Consider the following 15,576-nt stretch of genomic DNA (forward strand, 5'->3'; position numbering starts at 1 on the left):
TGTGAACCTGCATACTTTCACTTCAGCAACAACAAAGGTATGCAAGCCCAAAATAGTGATAGTAATGTCTCATTTTAACTTTATCTTAATTTAGTTTTACACAGAACAGGGATCAGCGAAATAAATATATTTATATATAGATAAAAAATTAGGGAGGGCTGGCTACATTTGAATGAATTTTGTGTTTAAATGATTCACTTTATGTTGGCCAACGTGGCAAAAAAAACCCACATCAAAATCTTATTCATGATATCCAAAAGCTGAGATGACATCTCGTCAATGTCAAATGAATTATAGAGAGTAATGTAAAATTAAATTCTGCTTTTGACAGACGGGATTATGAAAACTTGGAGAAGTTCCTTAAGTTGGAACACATCTTTCTTGTGTCTAATGCAGCTGTAGATGAGCTTTTACAGGAGTTAAACTTTTTGATTGGTTCTCTTTCTCTGCCAATTACCCAAAAAACTATGAGCCAAGTATTACAAGACAATGGATGCCAGTTTGACCCGTCAGCTGTTGAAAAGCTAGCCAGTGCACTCTGTGAGACAAACCCTGTTTAAAAAAAGCAATTGGAGATAAAGGTCCACTTTCCAGTGCTTGGAGGCGAAAAGCTTACTATAAGAGCCACTTTAATGTAGTGGAACCAGCGGAATATATATTTGACCGAAAGAATCTTTAGTCCTCAGGGCAGGTTGGCATTCAGGAAGATCAGATGCCTCAGCTTGGATGGGCTGATGCGATTTCGCCTCTCCGTGAGTATCTGCCCTGTTTTGGAGAAGATTCTCTCAGAAGGAACTGATGTGGCAACAATACATAGTCTCGCCTCCATCAGCTTCACCAGGCGTGGAAAGACTGAGGCCTTGGCCTGCCACCAGCTCAGTGGGTCTTCTGCTCTCTGGATGAGGGGCTCCTTAAGGTAGCTCCTCACCTCCATTACAGCATCAGCTTTTGGATTTCTCCGTGAAGCATCAAAAAGCCTCCAAACAGCAGAGGTTTGCTGCTCCTCCTCCACTTGGCCCTCTAATGGTGGAGCTGGCTGGCTGCTGGGGGTGCATTTTGCTGCTGCTGCTGCACTAATCCTCTGAAGAGCTTCATCTTTCCTGCCCACAGCCATCAGCATCTATAATAACTCTTTGATTTAATTGAGCTACATCAACATTTAATTTCCCTCTGGGATAAATAAAGTATTTTTGAATTTGAATTTGAATTTGAATCAATAGCTCTACCATCACTGAAGGCGAGTTTTTTAAACCTTTTTAAATCCAATAAGGTCGTTTCTGAAAGGACAGTGTTGTACTCCATCCGCAGAAATGTGCGGTCCATGGCTGAACAAAGAGCTGCAACTAATTCCTTCACTTTCTGCACAGTTACTGTCTGTTGGTACTCGGCTGTCACCCCCCTGCAGACCTTTGCAAAGCAGGAGCATTTTCGAGGCTGTGACATAGCTGAAGGAGAGAAAACAGAAACTTTTAAGGCAAAGCAATTTTATTTAGAGAGCACAATTCATACACAGGGCAATTCAAAGTGCTTCACAGCTACATAAAATCACAAGAAGGCAACAAAATCATAAAAAAGAAATAAAAAATAAAATAAAGAAATTAAAAACCCATTAAAATAATCATTAATTAATTAAAAAGTGAAGAGTGCAGATAAAATACTTTCAGGTGTCATATGCACAGCTAAACAGAACTGTTTTCAGCCTGGATTTAAACATTGTCAGAGCTGAGGCCTGTCTCACATCTTCTGGAAGACTGTTCCAGATGTTAGGAGCATAAAACTGAAACGCAGCCTCACCTTGTTTAGTCCTGACTCTGGGCACCAGCAGGAGACCCCTCCCTGGGGCAGGAGACCCCTCCCTGGGGCAGGAGACCCCTCCCTGGGGCAGGAGACCCCTCCCTGGGGCAGGAGACCCCTCCCTGGGGCAGGAGACCCCTCCCTGAGGTTCTCAGAGCCCGAGTTGGTTCATATGGTTCTAACATGTCAGAGATGTACTTTGGCGCTTGACCGTTTAGAGACTTGTACACAAGCAGAGCTGTTTTAAAGTCTATTCTCTGAGCGACAGGAAGCCAGTGCAGAGACCTGAGCACTGGACTAATATGGTGGTATTTCCTGGTTCTATCAGGACTCGAGCAGCAGCGTTCTGGATGTACTGCAGCTGTCTTACAGCCCGTTTAGAGCCCAGTGAGCAGGCCGTTACAGCAGTCTAACCTGCTGGAGACAAACGCATGGATCAGTCTCTCTAAGTCTGCTTTAGACACTATTCCTTTGATTCTGCCAATGTTTTTTAGATGGTAAAAAGCTGCTGATGTTACAGATTTAATGTGGCTGTTAAAGTTCAGGTCTGAGTCCAATATTACCCAGAGATTTCTAACTTGATTGTTAGGTTTTAGAGAGAGAGTCTCAAGGTGACTGATAACACTTTCTCTTTGTTTCTGTGGGCCACAGACAATGATTTCAGTTTTGTCTGAGTTTAGCTGGAGGAAATTGTTTTGCATCCACACACTGATCTGTTCCATGCAGCGACTGTTTGTTTTAGAATTTAGTTTTTTAAAAGTATGTGACATATTATACGTGATACATTATACTGTATGTGTTGTGTTTGCAATGTATAATCAGTCGCTATGCTGGCCAATCATTAGAAAGCTCTGTCGTAACCCGAGCTGGGACTGACCACTGAAAGTGAAACCAAAGCAGCGAATGGAAAAAAACTGGGTTAAAACTGAAAAAAACTCAGATTCACTACAAAGAGGCGATGCTTGTGCGCATGACCCGTCACAGTTCAGGCTCCATTTTGAGTGCACAGCAGCAGGAGGAAACCTGAGCTCAGAATCAGGTGAGTGTGAACAACTTTTTCTTTTATCTTTTTTAGTATTTTTGTTGGACTTTTTATGCCTTTAATGTTAGGACAGAGACAGGAAGCAGGGGGCAGAGGGAGGGGAAAGACACGCAGCACAGGGCCGCTCGGTGCGGGAGTCGAACCGGGGCTGATGTGTTTTAATCAGGACTTCAGAGCAGCTTTGGCAGCAGTAACTCATCTGTAAATCCAAACTCCACAAAGCTGCAGACAGCTGATCAGCTGGGTCAGCACAAACTGAGTCTGACGGCTCGGAGGAAAGAAATGACGTCTCCTTTCTCTAAAAGTTCCTTCTGACGTGGAACAGAAAGAAAAGCAGGAGGTTAAAGCTTGTTTCAGTTTGGCTGTGAGACCTGAACAGACGTGTTTGTCTTCATTCTTTTCTTCTCTCAGACTGACTGAAGTCCAGAAGATGGACAGAGCAGAGTCTGCAGCATCCAGCGGTCGCTCTGCCAACAGGAACCCATCCAGACCTCCAGAACCATCAGACACAAAGTAAGAGAACTGCTCATGGGGGGGGGGGGCAGCTTCTTATCTGGGATATCACCATGGCAACGTATACTGGCAACCCAAACAGAGTGTGAAGCAGGTTGGAAATATTCAAGGTGACTTTAACCTTATTTATAGGTGATCTGGCTTAACTCGCCCTAACAGCGGAGATGTTGTTGAGCTGTAGTAGGATGCTGGTTATCAGCCCAGGTTTTCTGACTCTGAATATGAGCGTGTTCATGTTCATGAGGAGGTGGCATCAGCTGACCAATCACAACCTATCATTCTGACAGAGTGAAAAGCAGCAGCAGCTGCTGTGAAAGCTGGAAGGAAAGAAGGCAAAAAGGAAAAAGAATGCCAGCAGGAGGAGAAGTGATCTGTGTGTGATGGTGCATTTTATTAAGGCAAGGCAAGGCAAGGCAATTTTATTTATAGAGCACAATTCATACACAGGGCAATTCAAAGTGCTTTACAGCTACATAAAATCACAAGAAGGCAATAAAACCATTAAAAAGGAATAAAAAAAATAAAAGAAAGAAATTAAAAATGAAAGAAATTTAAAACCCATTAAAATAATCATTAATTAATTAAAAAGTGAAGAGTGCAGATAAAATACTTTCAGGTGTCATATGCACAGCTAAACAGAACTGTTTTCAGCCTGGATTTAAACATTGTCAGAGTTGAGGCCTGTCTCACATCTTCTGGAAGACTGTTCCAGATTTTAGGGGCATAAAACTGAAATGCAGCCTCACCTTGTTTAGTCCTGACTCTGGGCACCAGCAGGAGACCCCTCCCTGGGGCAGGAGACCCCTCCCTGAGGCAGCAGACCCCTCCCTGAGGTTCTCAGAGCCCGAGTTGGTTCATATGGCTCTAACATGTCAGAGATGTACTTTGGCGCTTGACCGTGAAGAGACTTGTACACAAGCAGAGCTGTTTTAAAGTCTATTCTCTGAGCGACAGGAAGCCAGTGCAGAGACCTGAGCACTGGACTAATATGGTGGTATTTCCTGGTTCTAGTCAGGACTCGAGCAGCAGCGTTCTGGATGTACTGCAGCTGTCTTACAGCCCGTTTAGAGCCCAGTGAGCAGGCCGTTACAGCAGTCTAACCTGCTGGAGACAAACGCATGGATCAGTCTCTCTAAGTCTGCTTTAGACACTATTCCTTTGATTCTGGCAATGTTTTTTAGATGGTAAAAAGCTGCTGATGTTACAGATTTAATGTGGCTGTTAAAGTTCAGGTCTGAGTCCAATATTACCTAGAGATTTCTAACTTGATAGTTAGGTTTTAGAGAGAGAGTCTCAAGGTGACTGATAATATTAAAGCATGTGAGGAGGTTTCACACTTATTCTGTCAGACTGAATTCTGCCTGTTTTAAATGAACCAAGTAAAGAACAAACAGAAAAGAGATTGAAACAGTCAGAGGGCTTCCTGGAAATGTCTGAGTTCATTCTCTGTCTTCCAGCCTCTAAAATGCTTTTGAGTGGTTAAATGACTGCAGTTAGTTTTTAAAACCCTTTCTAAGATGTATGTGGATGTGAATATGAACACACAGACATCAGCTGATTTAGCTTCAGGAATTTGATACCCTGCACACTCATATAACGTACAGGTGTAGGAAAAGGCAGGGAAATCTGTTCTATTTCAGAGATTATTCTGATTAAACGTTGGTTTTTAATCTTTAACAGTAAACAGGACCACGCTTTAGAGGAATCTATCCCTGTTTTAGGCTCAGAAACGTTCACTGGCTGACACGTCTCTGATAAAGATGCTACTGAGAAGTCTCTCTTTGACTCCAGTCTGCTGGACAGAGACTCACCGTTATCGCACCGGCGGCCATTTTATTGGATCATTCTGTAAGTGAAGTGAATATTTTTCTGTGTATGTGCATATGAATAACAGCATGTTTGTGTTTGCAGAGGTCAGCACCACAGACGGAGAGCAGAGTCTCCAACATCCGACTGTCTGTCTCTGAAGAGTTACTGGTCCATGGATAAACCTCCAGACCTCAGTGATGAAGCTGGACCCTCAGGCACAAAGTAAGACAACTGAAACAGAGATTTCAAGACTTTTCATGTCTTTCTTACAAAAAAGAGAGAAAATTAATAAATAAATGAAGAGATAAATGGATAAAGAACAAATTAATTAAGTGGTTTCAGAGTAAATATATGAATGAAGGATTAAATGAATCAAACAAATCAAAGATGAAATGTCAGAGTAAATAAAGAGGAGCCTTAACACAAAGTTAAATGAATACAGTTGGAAAGGAAAGCCGAAATATCAATGAATGAATGTATATGAATAACAGCATGTTTGTGTTTGCAGAGGTCAGCACCACAGACAGAGAGCAGAGTCTCCAACATCCGACTGTCTGTCTCTGAAGAGTGACCGGTCCAAAGGAATACCTCCAGACCTCAGTGATGAAGCTGGACCCTCAGGCACAAAGTAAGACAACTGAAAAAGAGATTTTAGGACCTTTCATGATGTCTTTCTCTTTACAAAAAAGAGAAAAAAGGAATAAATAAATGAAGAGATAAATGGATAAAGGACAAATTAATTCAGTGGTTTCAGAATAAATATATGAATGAAGGATTGTCACCTTACCGTGGTGGGGGGGGTTTGCGTGCCCCAATGAGTCTGGGAGCTATGTTGTCTGGGGCTTTAAGCCCCTGGTAGGGTCACCCATGGCAAACAGATCCTAGATGAGGGACCAGACAGAGAACAGCTCACAAAACCCCTATGATGATGATGAAGAAAAATGGACACCGTGTTCCCTTGCCCGGACGCGGGTCCCCCCCTGGAGCCAGGCCCAGGGGTGGGGCCCGCCGGCAAGCGTCTGTGCCCGTGGGGCTCGGTCGGGCACAGGCCGAAGAAACGACACGGGTCCCCCTTCTGACAGGCTCACCAGCCGTGGGAGGGGCCATGGGGGTCGGGTGCAGTGTGAGCTGGGTGGCAGCCGAAGGTCTGGACCTTGGCGGTCTGATCCTCGGCTACTGAAGCTGGCTCTTGGGACGTGGAACGTCACCTCTCTGCTGGGGAAGGAGCCTGAGCTGGTGCGCGAGGCTGAGCGGTTCCGGCTAGATATAGTCGGACTCACCTCGACGCATGGCTTGGACTCCGGAACCAGCCTCCTCGAGAGGGGTTGGACTCTCTTCCACTCTGGAGTTGCCCGCGGTGAGAGGCGTAGTGGGCATACTTATTGCCCCCCGGCTGTGCGCCTGTACATTGGGGTTCACCCCGGTAGACGAGAGGGTAGCCTCCCTCCGCCTTAGGGTGGGGGGGACGGGTCCTGACTGTTGTTTGTGCTTATGCACCGAACGGCAGTTCAGAGTACCCACCCTTTTTGGAGTCCCTGGTGGAGGCACTGGAGAGTGCTCCTCCGGGAGACTCCCTCGTCCTGCTGGGGGACTTCAATGCTCACGTGGGCAATGACAGTGAGACCTGGAGGGGCGTGATTGGGAGGAACGGCCCCCCCGATCTGAATCAGAGTGGTGTTTTGTTGTTGGACTTCTGTGCTCGTCACGGACTGTCCATAACGAACACCATGTTCAGTCATAAGGGGGTCCATATGTTCACTTGGCACCAGGACACCCTAGGCCGCAGCTCGATGATCGACTTTGTGGTCGTATCGTCGGACTTGCGGCCGTATGTCCTGGACACTCGGGTGAAGAGAGGGGCGGAGGTGTCAACTGATCATCACCTGGTGGTGAGTTGGCTTCGCTGGTGGGGGAGGAAGCCGGTCAGACCTGGCAGGCCCAAACGTATTGTGAGGGTCTGCTGGGAACGGCTGGCGGAATCCCCTGTAAGGAGGAGTTTCAACTCCCACCTCCGGCAGAGCTTCAACCATGTCCCAGGGGAGGTGGGGGACATTGAGCCCGAATGGGCCATATCCCGGGGGAGGTGGGGGACATTGAGCCCGAATGGGCCATGTTCCGTGCCTCCATTGTTGAGGCGGCCGACCGCAGCTGTGGCCGTAAGGTGGTCGGTGCCTGTCGTGGACACCAGTGGTGAGGGAAGCCGTCAAGCTGAAGAAGGAATCCTATCGGGCCTTTTTGGCCAGTGGGACTCTGGAAGCAGCTCATGGGTACCGACAGGCCAAGCGGAACGCGGCCTCGGTGGTTGCTCAGGCAAAAGCTCGGGCTTGGGAGGAGTTCGGGGAGGCAATGGAGAACGACTTCCGGACGGCCTCGAGGAGATTCTGGTCCACCATCCGGCGGCTCAGGGGGGGGAGCGGTGCACCGTCAACACCGTGTATGGTGAGGGCGGGGCTCTGCTGACCTCAACTAGGGACGTCGTGAGTCGGTGGGGGGAATACTTCGAGGGCCTCCTCAATCCTACCGACACGCCTTCCAATGAGGAAGCAGAGTTGGGGAGCTCGGACGTGGGGCCTCCCATTTCTGGGGCTGAGGTTGCCGAGGTGGTCAAAAAACTCCTCGGGGGCCTTGCTACCGAGGAGTTTGATGAGGTCCGTCCTGAGTTCCTCAAGGCTCTGGATGTTGTAGGGCTGTTGGTTGACATGCCTCTGCAGCATCGCGTGGACATCGGGGGCAGTGCCTCTGGACTGGCAGATCGGGGTGGTGGTCCCCCTCTTTAAAAAGGGGGACCGGAGGGTGTGTTCCAACTATAGGGGGATCACACTCCTCAGCCTCCCTGGTAAGGTCTTTTCGGAGGTACTGGAGAGGAGGATCTGACGGATAGTCGAATCTCAGATTCAGGAGGTGCAGTGTGGTTTTCGTCCTGGCCGTAGAACAGTGGACCAGCTCTATACCCTCCGCAGGATCCTGGAGGGTGCATGGGAGTTCGCCCAACCGGTCTACATGTGTTTAGTGGACTTGGAGAAGGCGTTCGACCGTGTCCCTCGGGGACTCTTGTGGGGGGTGCTCCGGGAGTATGGAGTGCCGGACTCCTTGATCTGGGCTGTTCGGTCTCTGTATGACCGGTGTCAGAGTTTGGTCCGCATTGCCGGCAGTAACTCGGACATGTTTCCTGTGAGGGTTGGACTCCGTCAGGGCTGCCCTTTGTCACCGATTCTGTTCATAATTTTTATGGACAGAATTTCTAGGCGCAGCCAGGGCGTCGAGGGGGTCCGTTTTGGCGACCTCAGAATCGGGTCTCTGCTTTTTGCGGACGATGTGGTTCTGTTGGCGTCGTCGGGCCGTGACCTTCAGCTCTTATTATTATTATTATTATTATTATTAACTTTATTTGTTATAGAGGGACAGTGTACACTAATTGACATTTCACAAAGAAAATGTAAATGCACCCAATTATAGCCAAAAGGCTAGTTTCCATTGGTAGTCCCCCTGCCAGAAGGAGCATGGCAAAATTACCTATTAATTAAAAGAATAAATTACAGCAAAAATAAAACAATTACAATACATATAAAAAAAACAGACGTGTTACACATATGTCTACAACCCACCCAAACCCAACACACACACATCCACAAAAGATACAAGAAATAATTTCTAAGATGCCTAAATTTTTTAAGTGTAAAGTTTGTGATCCTACTCACCTTTTTAACATGTTGCTTGAAAGTCAGGTTACTGTCCAAAATAATGCCTAAATATTTATATTCATTTACAATTTGAATTCTCTGCCCTGAAATGAAACATCAGGCTCTGTATAAGATTTTTTTTTTGTTTTAGCAAAGAACATGGCTACAGTTTTAGAAGTGTTAAGTTTTAAATGACAATTATTCAACCAATTTGAAACATTAATCATAACTTTTGTCAGCTGTACTGCAACCTCAGAGTGGTTTTTACCTTCAATAAAAATGACAGTATCATCTGCATACATAAGGATCTCACTGCCTTTGCACACAGATGGAAGGTCATTTATATAAAGACTGAAAAGAATTGGACCCAAAATTGAGCCTTTGGGTACCCCTGTTACAAGATCTTTAAAGGAGGATCTTGTATGTTGTATTTTAAAACATTGAGAGCGGTTAGTAAGATATGATTTAAACCAGTTAGATGTATACTGAGAAAAATTAAACTGAACAAATTTTGACTGAAGAATATTATGATTAACTGTATCAAACGCTTTTCGTAAATCCAGAAATACCGTCCCAACCACGCCCCCTCTGTCTATTAAAGACTTAACTCTTTCAATAAAATAAACAGTTGCCGTTTCTGTTGAGTGGTGTGCCCTAAATCCATCTTGCATCGGATGTAGGAGTTGGCTAGGATTTAGATGAAGAATTAGTTGGTCCGCCGCTAACTTTTCTATGACTTTGGACATAACAGGGAGAATACTTATTGGTCTATAATTTGAAACTAACTGTGGGTCGTCATTCTTAAAGATGGGAACAACAACTGCAGGCTTCCAATATTGAGGGAAGCTCCCTCGACCCTGAGTCAGAGAAATATTTACAATATGCGTGATTGGTTTAATCAATGAACCTGCACACTCCCTGATCATAGCAGAGTCCATTTAATAAACATCTTTTGAAGATTCAGGTTTGAGTGAATCAATCACTTTTAAAACTTGCGCTTCAGAGACTCTTTCAAAATTAAAAATGGGTCCTGGTATTAGTTCCTTGATATCATATTGCTGGTTTAAGGAAAAACTGTTGGCAATGGGAGCTACCGAATCTACAAAATAATGATTTAATGCTTCAGCTACATCCATTGCCTCATTTGTTAGTGTGTCATTAATTCTCAGTTCGATCTGTTTTCTAGCATTGTTTTGTCCAGATAGTTTCTTTATTTGCTGCCATGTCATTTTAGAGTTTCCCTTATCATTTACTATTACCTCAAGGAAGTAATTTGCCTTGGCTTTTCTAAGTTCTTTTGTCATCTTATTCCTTATTGATGTAAATTTAAGTCTGTCAGTTGTCAATTTAGACTTCAATGATGCTTTTAGGATCTGATCTCGTTCTTTCATCATTTGAAGTATACTTTCATTTATCCACGGAAGGGAAGCCCTTTTATTTTTATTTCTAAACATTTTTGAAAATTCTTTAGCACGTTTATGCAGTTTATCCACAAAATACTGGCTAGTAAAGTCCAGATTATCTGATTTTATTAATTCATCCCATTTTATATTCTGCACATCATTTTTAAAATCTTCCTTTTTATTCTTTGGTATCTTCATATAATCCATGTTCTGTGCAGAAACAGAGCCTTTCTTTCCATTTACTTTTCTAGCCATTCGTATCAGATTATGATCAGAGAGTCCAGTTATAAAGTTATAAGATTTAATTATTCTTTCAGGTTTATTACTAAAAATTAGATCAATCTGTGTACTAGAGGAATTAGTAATTCTGGTTGCTCCGCTAATTACTTGTGTTAATTTAAACTCGCCACATGTGGCGAGTTTACATTTAACCATGTTTCAGACATTGCTAGGAAATCCAAATTTGATTCTTGTAAAATATGTTGTACTTGTTCACATTTAGAAAGAACACTTATATTTATGTGACCACCTAAGAGTCCTTTCGGTTTGCTACGTGAGTCCCAGATTAATTTAGAGTTGTTCACAGTTTTAAACACTTTCCATTTACGATGCTTAATTATGGCTTTATTTATGCATCGTTTAGACCTAGTTGCCCGTAGGACTTCAGTTACCACATTCCCATGATTAACGATATCCTCCCAGCGTTGAATTTATTCAGTCGTCATCCGTCCAAGATCACTCTCAAGACCACCAGTCTCGTCGTTCGCCGTCTCTTCAACGATATTGACCTCCAAGTCCAGGCTGGCAGCCGCGTCAGCCTTTACTTCCATGTTTCCCCTCCAGGAGCACCCAGGCCCCAGTAGCCAATCTTCAGAAGCACGTTAACTCCCGTCTGCTCTTCCGAGCTTGACCTCGGCCACTCTCTTCGCATCTCCCGTGGATGTTAAAACAGCAGAAATATCCGCGTTAGTTGAAATGCAAGCAAACCTGACGGAAGAGCCCCATTCCACCGAGCTTACCTGAGGGATCACAGCGGTGCTCCTGATGTTGTTTTCAGGTAAGCCTATATGGCGTGTGCTTTGCATGTTTACATATTCTCTCATTTCACATGTGGGAGATGGACCGGGGCACTGATGTATATCCCCGGACATCAGAAGGCAGATGGTAATTATAACTGCTTCAAAGCTTTGGGATTTAGATGCGGTTTTGATCGTTTTCATACCGTGACGTTTAAAGGTTATCGCTGCATGCCAACCTGGATATACAAAAGTGGACAGTAGCGTAAAACTGCCATACCCAAAATGTTTGTGATTTGGGTTGCCGAGTTTACTCCGTTCCTGGGAGAAACATTCATTAGAATACGGTCCTGAATCAACAAATTTTGTTCCAGTATCTACAAACTTTGAAAGCAGACAATAAATTAATAGTGCCAGGAGTATTCCTGAGCCACCTGCACCTGAACTACCTGTTGCGGCCATCTTACGATTTGGATGGGATTGAACAGAAGCCATGTTTTCTTTTTGCGGACGATGTGGTTCTGTTGGCGTCGTCAGACCGTGACCTCCAGCTCTCACTGGAGCGGTTCGCAGCCGAGTGTGAAGCGGCCGGGATGAGAATCAGCACCTCCAAATCTGAGACCATGGTCCTCGGCCGGAAAAGGGTGGAATGCTCTCTCCGGGTCGGGAATGAGATCCTTCCCCAAGTGGAGGAGTTCAAGTATCTCGGGGTCTTGTTCACGAGTGAGGGACGAATGGAGCAGGAGATTGACAGACGGATCGGTGCGGCGTCTGCAGTGATGCGGGCTCTGCACCGGCCCGTCGTGGTGAAGAAGGAGCTGAGCCAGAAGGCGAAGCTCTCGATTTACCGGTTAATCTATGTTCCTACCCTCACCTATGGTCACGAGCTGTGGGTAGGGACCGAAAGAACGAGATCGCGAATACAAGCGGCCAAAATGAGTTTCCTCCGCTGGGTGTCTGGGCTCTCCCTTAGAGATAGGGTGAGAAGCTCGGTCATCCGGGAGGGGCTCAGAGTAGAACCGCTGCTCCTCCGCATCGAGAGGAGTCAGATGAGTGGGCTCGGGCACCTGGTTAGGATGCCTCCTGGGGCATCTGGTTAGGATGCCTCCTGGGGCATCTGGTTAGGATGCCTCCTGGGGCACCTGGTTAGGATGCCTCCTGGGGCACCTGGTTAGGATGCCTCCTGGGGCATCTGGTTAGGATGCCTCCTGGGGCATCTGGTTAGGATGCCCTCTGGGGCATCTGGTTAGGATGCCTCCTGGGGCACCTGGTTAGGATGCCTCCTGGGGCACCTGGTTAGGATAACTCCTGGGGCATCTGTTTAGGATGCCTCCTGGGGCATCCGGTTAGCATGCCTCCTGGGGAACCTGGTTAGGAGGCCTCCTGGGGCATCTGGTTAGGATGCCTCCTGGGGCATCTGGTTAGGATGCCTCCTGGGGCATCTGGTTAGGATGCCCTCTGGGGCATCTGGTTAGGATGCCTCCTGGGGCACCTGGTTAGGATGCCTCCTGGGGCACCTGGTTAGGATAACTCCTGGGGCATCTGTTTAGGATGCCTCCTGGGGCATCCGGTTAGCATGCCTCCTGGGGCACCTGGTTAGGATGCCTCCTGGGGCACCTAGTTAGGATAACTCTTGGGGCATCTGGTTAGGATGCCTCCTGGGGCATCCGGTTAGCATGCCTCCTGGGGCACCTGGTTAGGACGCCTCCTGGGGCATCTGGTTAGGATGCCTCCTGGGGCATCTGGTTAGGACGCCTCCTGGGGCATCTGGTTAGGATGCCTCCTGGGGCGATGCCTCCTGGGGCATCTGGTTAGGGCGCCTCCTGGGGCATCTGGTTAGGGCGCCTCCTGGGGCATCTGGTTAGGATGCCTCCTGGGGCGATGCCTCCTGGGGCATCTGGTTAGGGCGCCTCCTGGGGCATCTGGTTAGGATGCCTCCTGGGCACCTGGTTAGGATGCCTCCTGGGGCACCTGGTTAGGATGCCTCCTGGGGCATGTGGTTAGGATGCCTTCTGGGGCATCCGGTTAGCATGCCTCCTGGGGCATCTGGTTGGGAGGCCTCCTGGGGCATCTGGTTAGGATGCCTCCTGGGGCATCTGGTTAGGACGACTCCTGGGGCATCTGGTTAGGATGCCTTCTGGGGCATCTGGTTAGGATGCCTTCTGGGGCATCCGGTTAGCATGCCTCCTGGGGCATCTGGTTGGGAGGCCTCCTGGGGCATCTGGTTAGGATGCCTCCTGGGGCATCTGGTTAGGACGACTCCTGGGGCATCTGGTTAGGACGACTCCTGGGGCACCTGGTTAGGACGCCTCCTGGGGCATCTGGTTAGGAGGCCTCCTGGGGCATCTGGTTAGGATGCCTCCTGGGACATCTGGTTAGGATGCCTCCTGGGGCATCCGGTTGGGATGTTGGGATGCCTCCTGGGGCATCTGGTTAGGATGCCTCCTGGGGCATCTGGTTGGGATGCCTCCTGGGGCATCTGGTTGGGATGCCTCCTGGGGCACCTGGTTAGGATGCCTCCTGGGGCACCTGGTTGGGATGCCTCCTGGGGCACCTGGTTGGGATGCCTCCTGGGGCATCTGGTTAGGATGCCTCCTGGGGCATCTGGTTAGGATGCCTCCTGGGGCATCTGGTTAGGATGCCTCCTGGGGAACCTGGTTAGGAGGCCTCTTGGGGCATCTGGTTAGGATGCCTCCTGGGGCATCTGGTTAGGATGCCCTCTGGGGCATCTGGTTAGGATGCCTCCTGGGGCACCTGGTTAGGATGCCTCCTGGGGCACCTGGTTAGGATGCCTCCTGGGGCATCTGGTTAGGATGCCTCCTGGGGCACCTGGTTAGGATGCCTCCTGGGGCACCTAGTTAGGATAACTCTTGGGGCATCTGGTTAGGATGCCTCCTGGGGCACCTAGTTAGGATAACTCTTGGGGCATCTGGTTAGGATGCCTCCTGGGGCATCCGGTTAGCATGCCTCCTGGGGCACCTGGTTAGGATGCCTCCTGGGGCACCTGGTTAGGATGTTGGGATGTCTCCTGGGGCATCTGGTTAGGATGCCTCCTGGGACATCTGGTGAGAATGCCTCCTGGGGCATCTGGTTAGGATGTTGGGATGTCTCCTGGGGCATCTGGTTAGGATGCCTCCTGGGGCATCTGGTTAGGATGTTGGGATGTCTCCTGGGGCATCTGGTTAGGATTTCTCCTGGGGCATCTGGTTGGGATGCCTCCTGGGGCACCTGGTTGGGATGCCTCCTGGGGCACCTGGTTGGGATGCCTCCTGGGGCATCTGGTTAGGATGCCTCCTGGGGCATCTGGTTAGGAGGCCTCCTGGGGCATCTGGTTAGGATGCCTCCTGGGGCATCTCGTTAGGACACCTCCGGGGGCATCTGGTTAGGATGCCTCCTGGGGCATCTGGTTAGGAGGCCTCCTGGGGCATCTGGTTAGGATGCCTCCTGGGGCATCTCGTTAGGACACCTCCGGGGGCATCTGGTTAGGATGCCTCCTGGGGCATCTGGTTAGGAGGCCTCCTGGGGCATCTGGTTAGGATGCCTCCTGGGGCATCTGGTTAGGATGCCTCCTGGGGCACCTGGTTAGGATGCCTCCTGGGACACCTGGTTAGGATGCCTCCTGGGGCATCTGGTTAGGATGCCTCCTGGGGCATCTGGTTAGGACGCCTCCTGGGGCATCTGGTTAGGATGCCTCCTGGGGCGATGCCTCCTGGGGCATCTGGTTAGGGCGCCTCCTGGGGCATCTGGTTAGGGCGCCTCCTGGGGCATCTGGTTAGGATGCCTCCTGGGGCGATGCCTCCTGGGGCATCTGGTTAGGGCGCCTCCTGGGGCATCTGGTTAGGATGTCTCCTGGGCACCTGGTTAGGATGCCTCCTGGGCACCTGGTTAGGATGCCTCCTGGGGCACCTGGTTAGGACGCCTCCTGGGGCATCTGGTTGGGATGCCTCCTGGGGCATGTGGTTAGGATGCCTTCTGGGGCATCCGGTTAGCATGCCTCCTGGGGCATCTGGTTGGGAGGCCTCCTGGGGCATCTGGTTAGGATGCCTCCTGGGGCATCTGGTTAGGACGACTCCTGGGGCATCTGGTTAGGATGCCTTCTGGGGCATCTGGTTAGGATGCCTTCTGGGGCATCCGGTTAGCATGCCTCCTGGGGCATCTGGTTGGGAGGCCTCCTGGGGCATCTGGTTAGGATGCCTCCTGGGGCATCTGGTTAGGACGACTCCTGGGGCATCTGGTTAGGACGACTCCTGGGGCACCTGGTTAGGACGCCTCCTGGGGCATCTGGTTAGGAGGCCTCCTGGGGCATCTGGTTAGGATGC

At 48.7% G+C, this 15,576-nt stretch overlaps 1 protein-coding gene across 1 annotated transcript; it reads left to right on the forward strand.

Annotated features, from left to right (window-relative positions):
- Positions 1 to 2,400: 2,400 nt before the first annotated feature.
- LOC142398689 (uncharacterized) lies at positions 2,401 to 11,104 on the forward strand. The gene is made up of 5 exons (XM_075482806.1): positions 2,401 to 2,833; positions 3,248 to 3,349; positions 5,261 to 5,380; positions 5,667 to 5,786; positions 10,960 to 11,104. The coding sequence occupies exons 2-5, from the start codon at positions 3,267 to 3,269 to the stop codon at positions 11,102 to 11,104; spliced, it is 468 nt and encodes a 155-aa protein (XP_075338921.1). The 5' UTR covers positions 2,401 to 2,833; positions 3,248 to 3,266.
- The last annotated feature ends 4,472 nt before the right edge of the window (positions 11,105 to 15,576 follow it).

This window comes from Odontesthes bonariensis, chromosome 2, assembly GCF_027942865.1.
Source record: "Odontesthes bonariensis isolate fOdoBon6 chromosome 2, fOdoBon6.hap1, whole genome shotgun sequence".
Lineage (NCBI taxonomy): Eukaryota > Metazoa > Chordata > Actinopteri > Atheriniformes > Atherinopsidae > Odontesthes > Odontesthes bonariensis.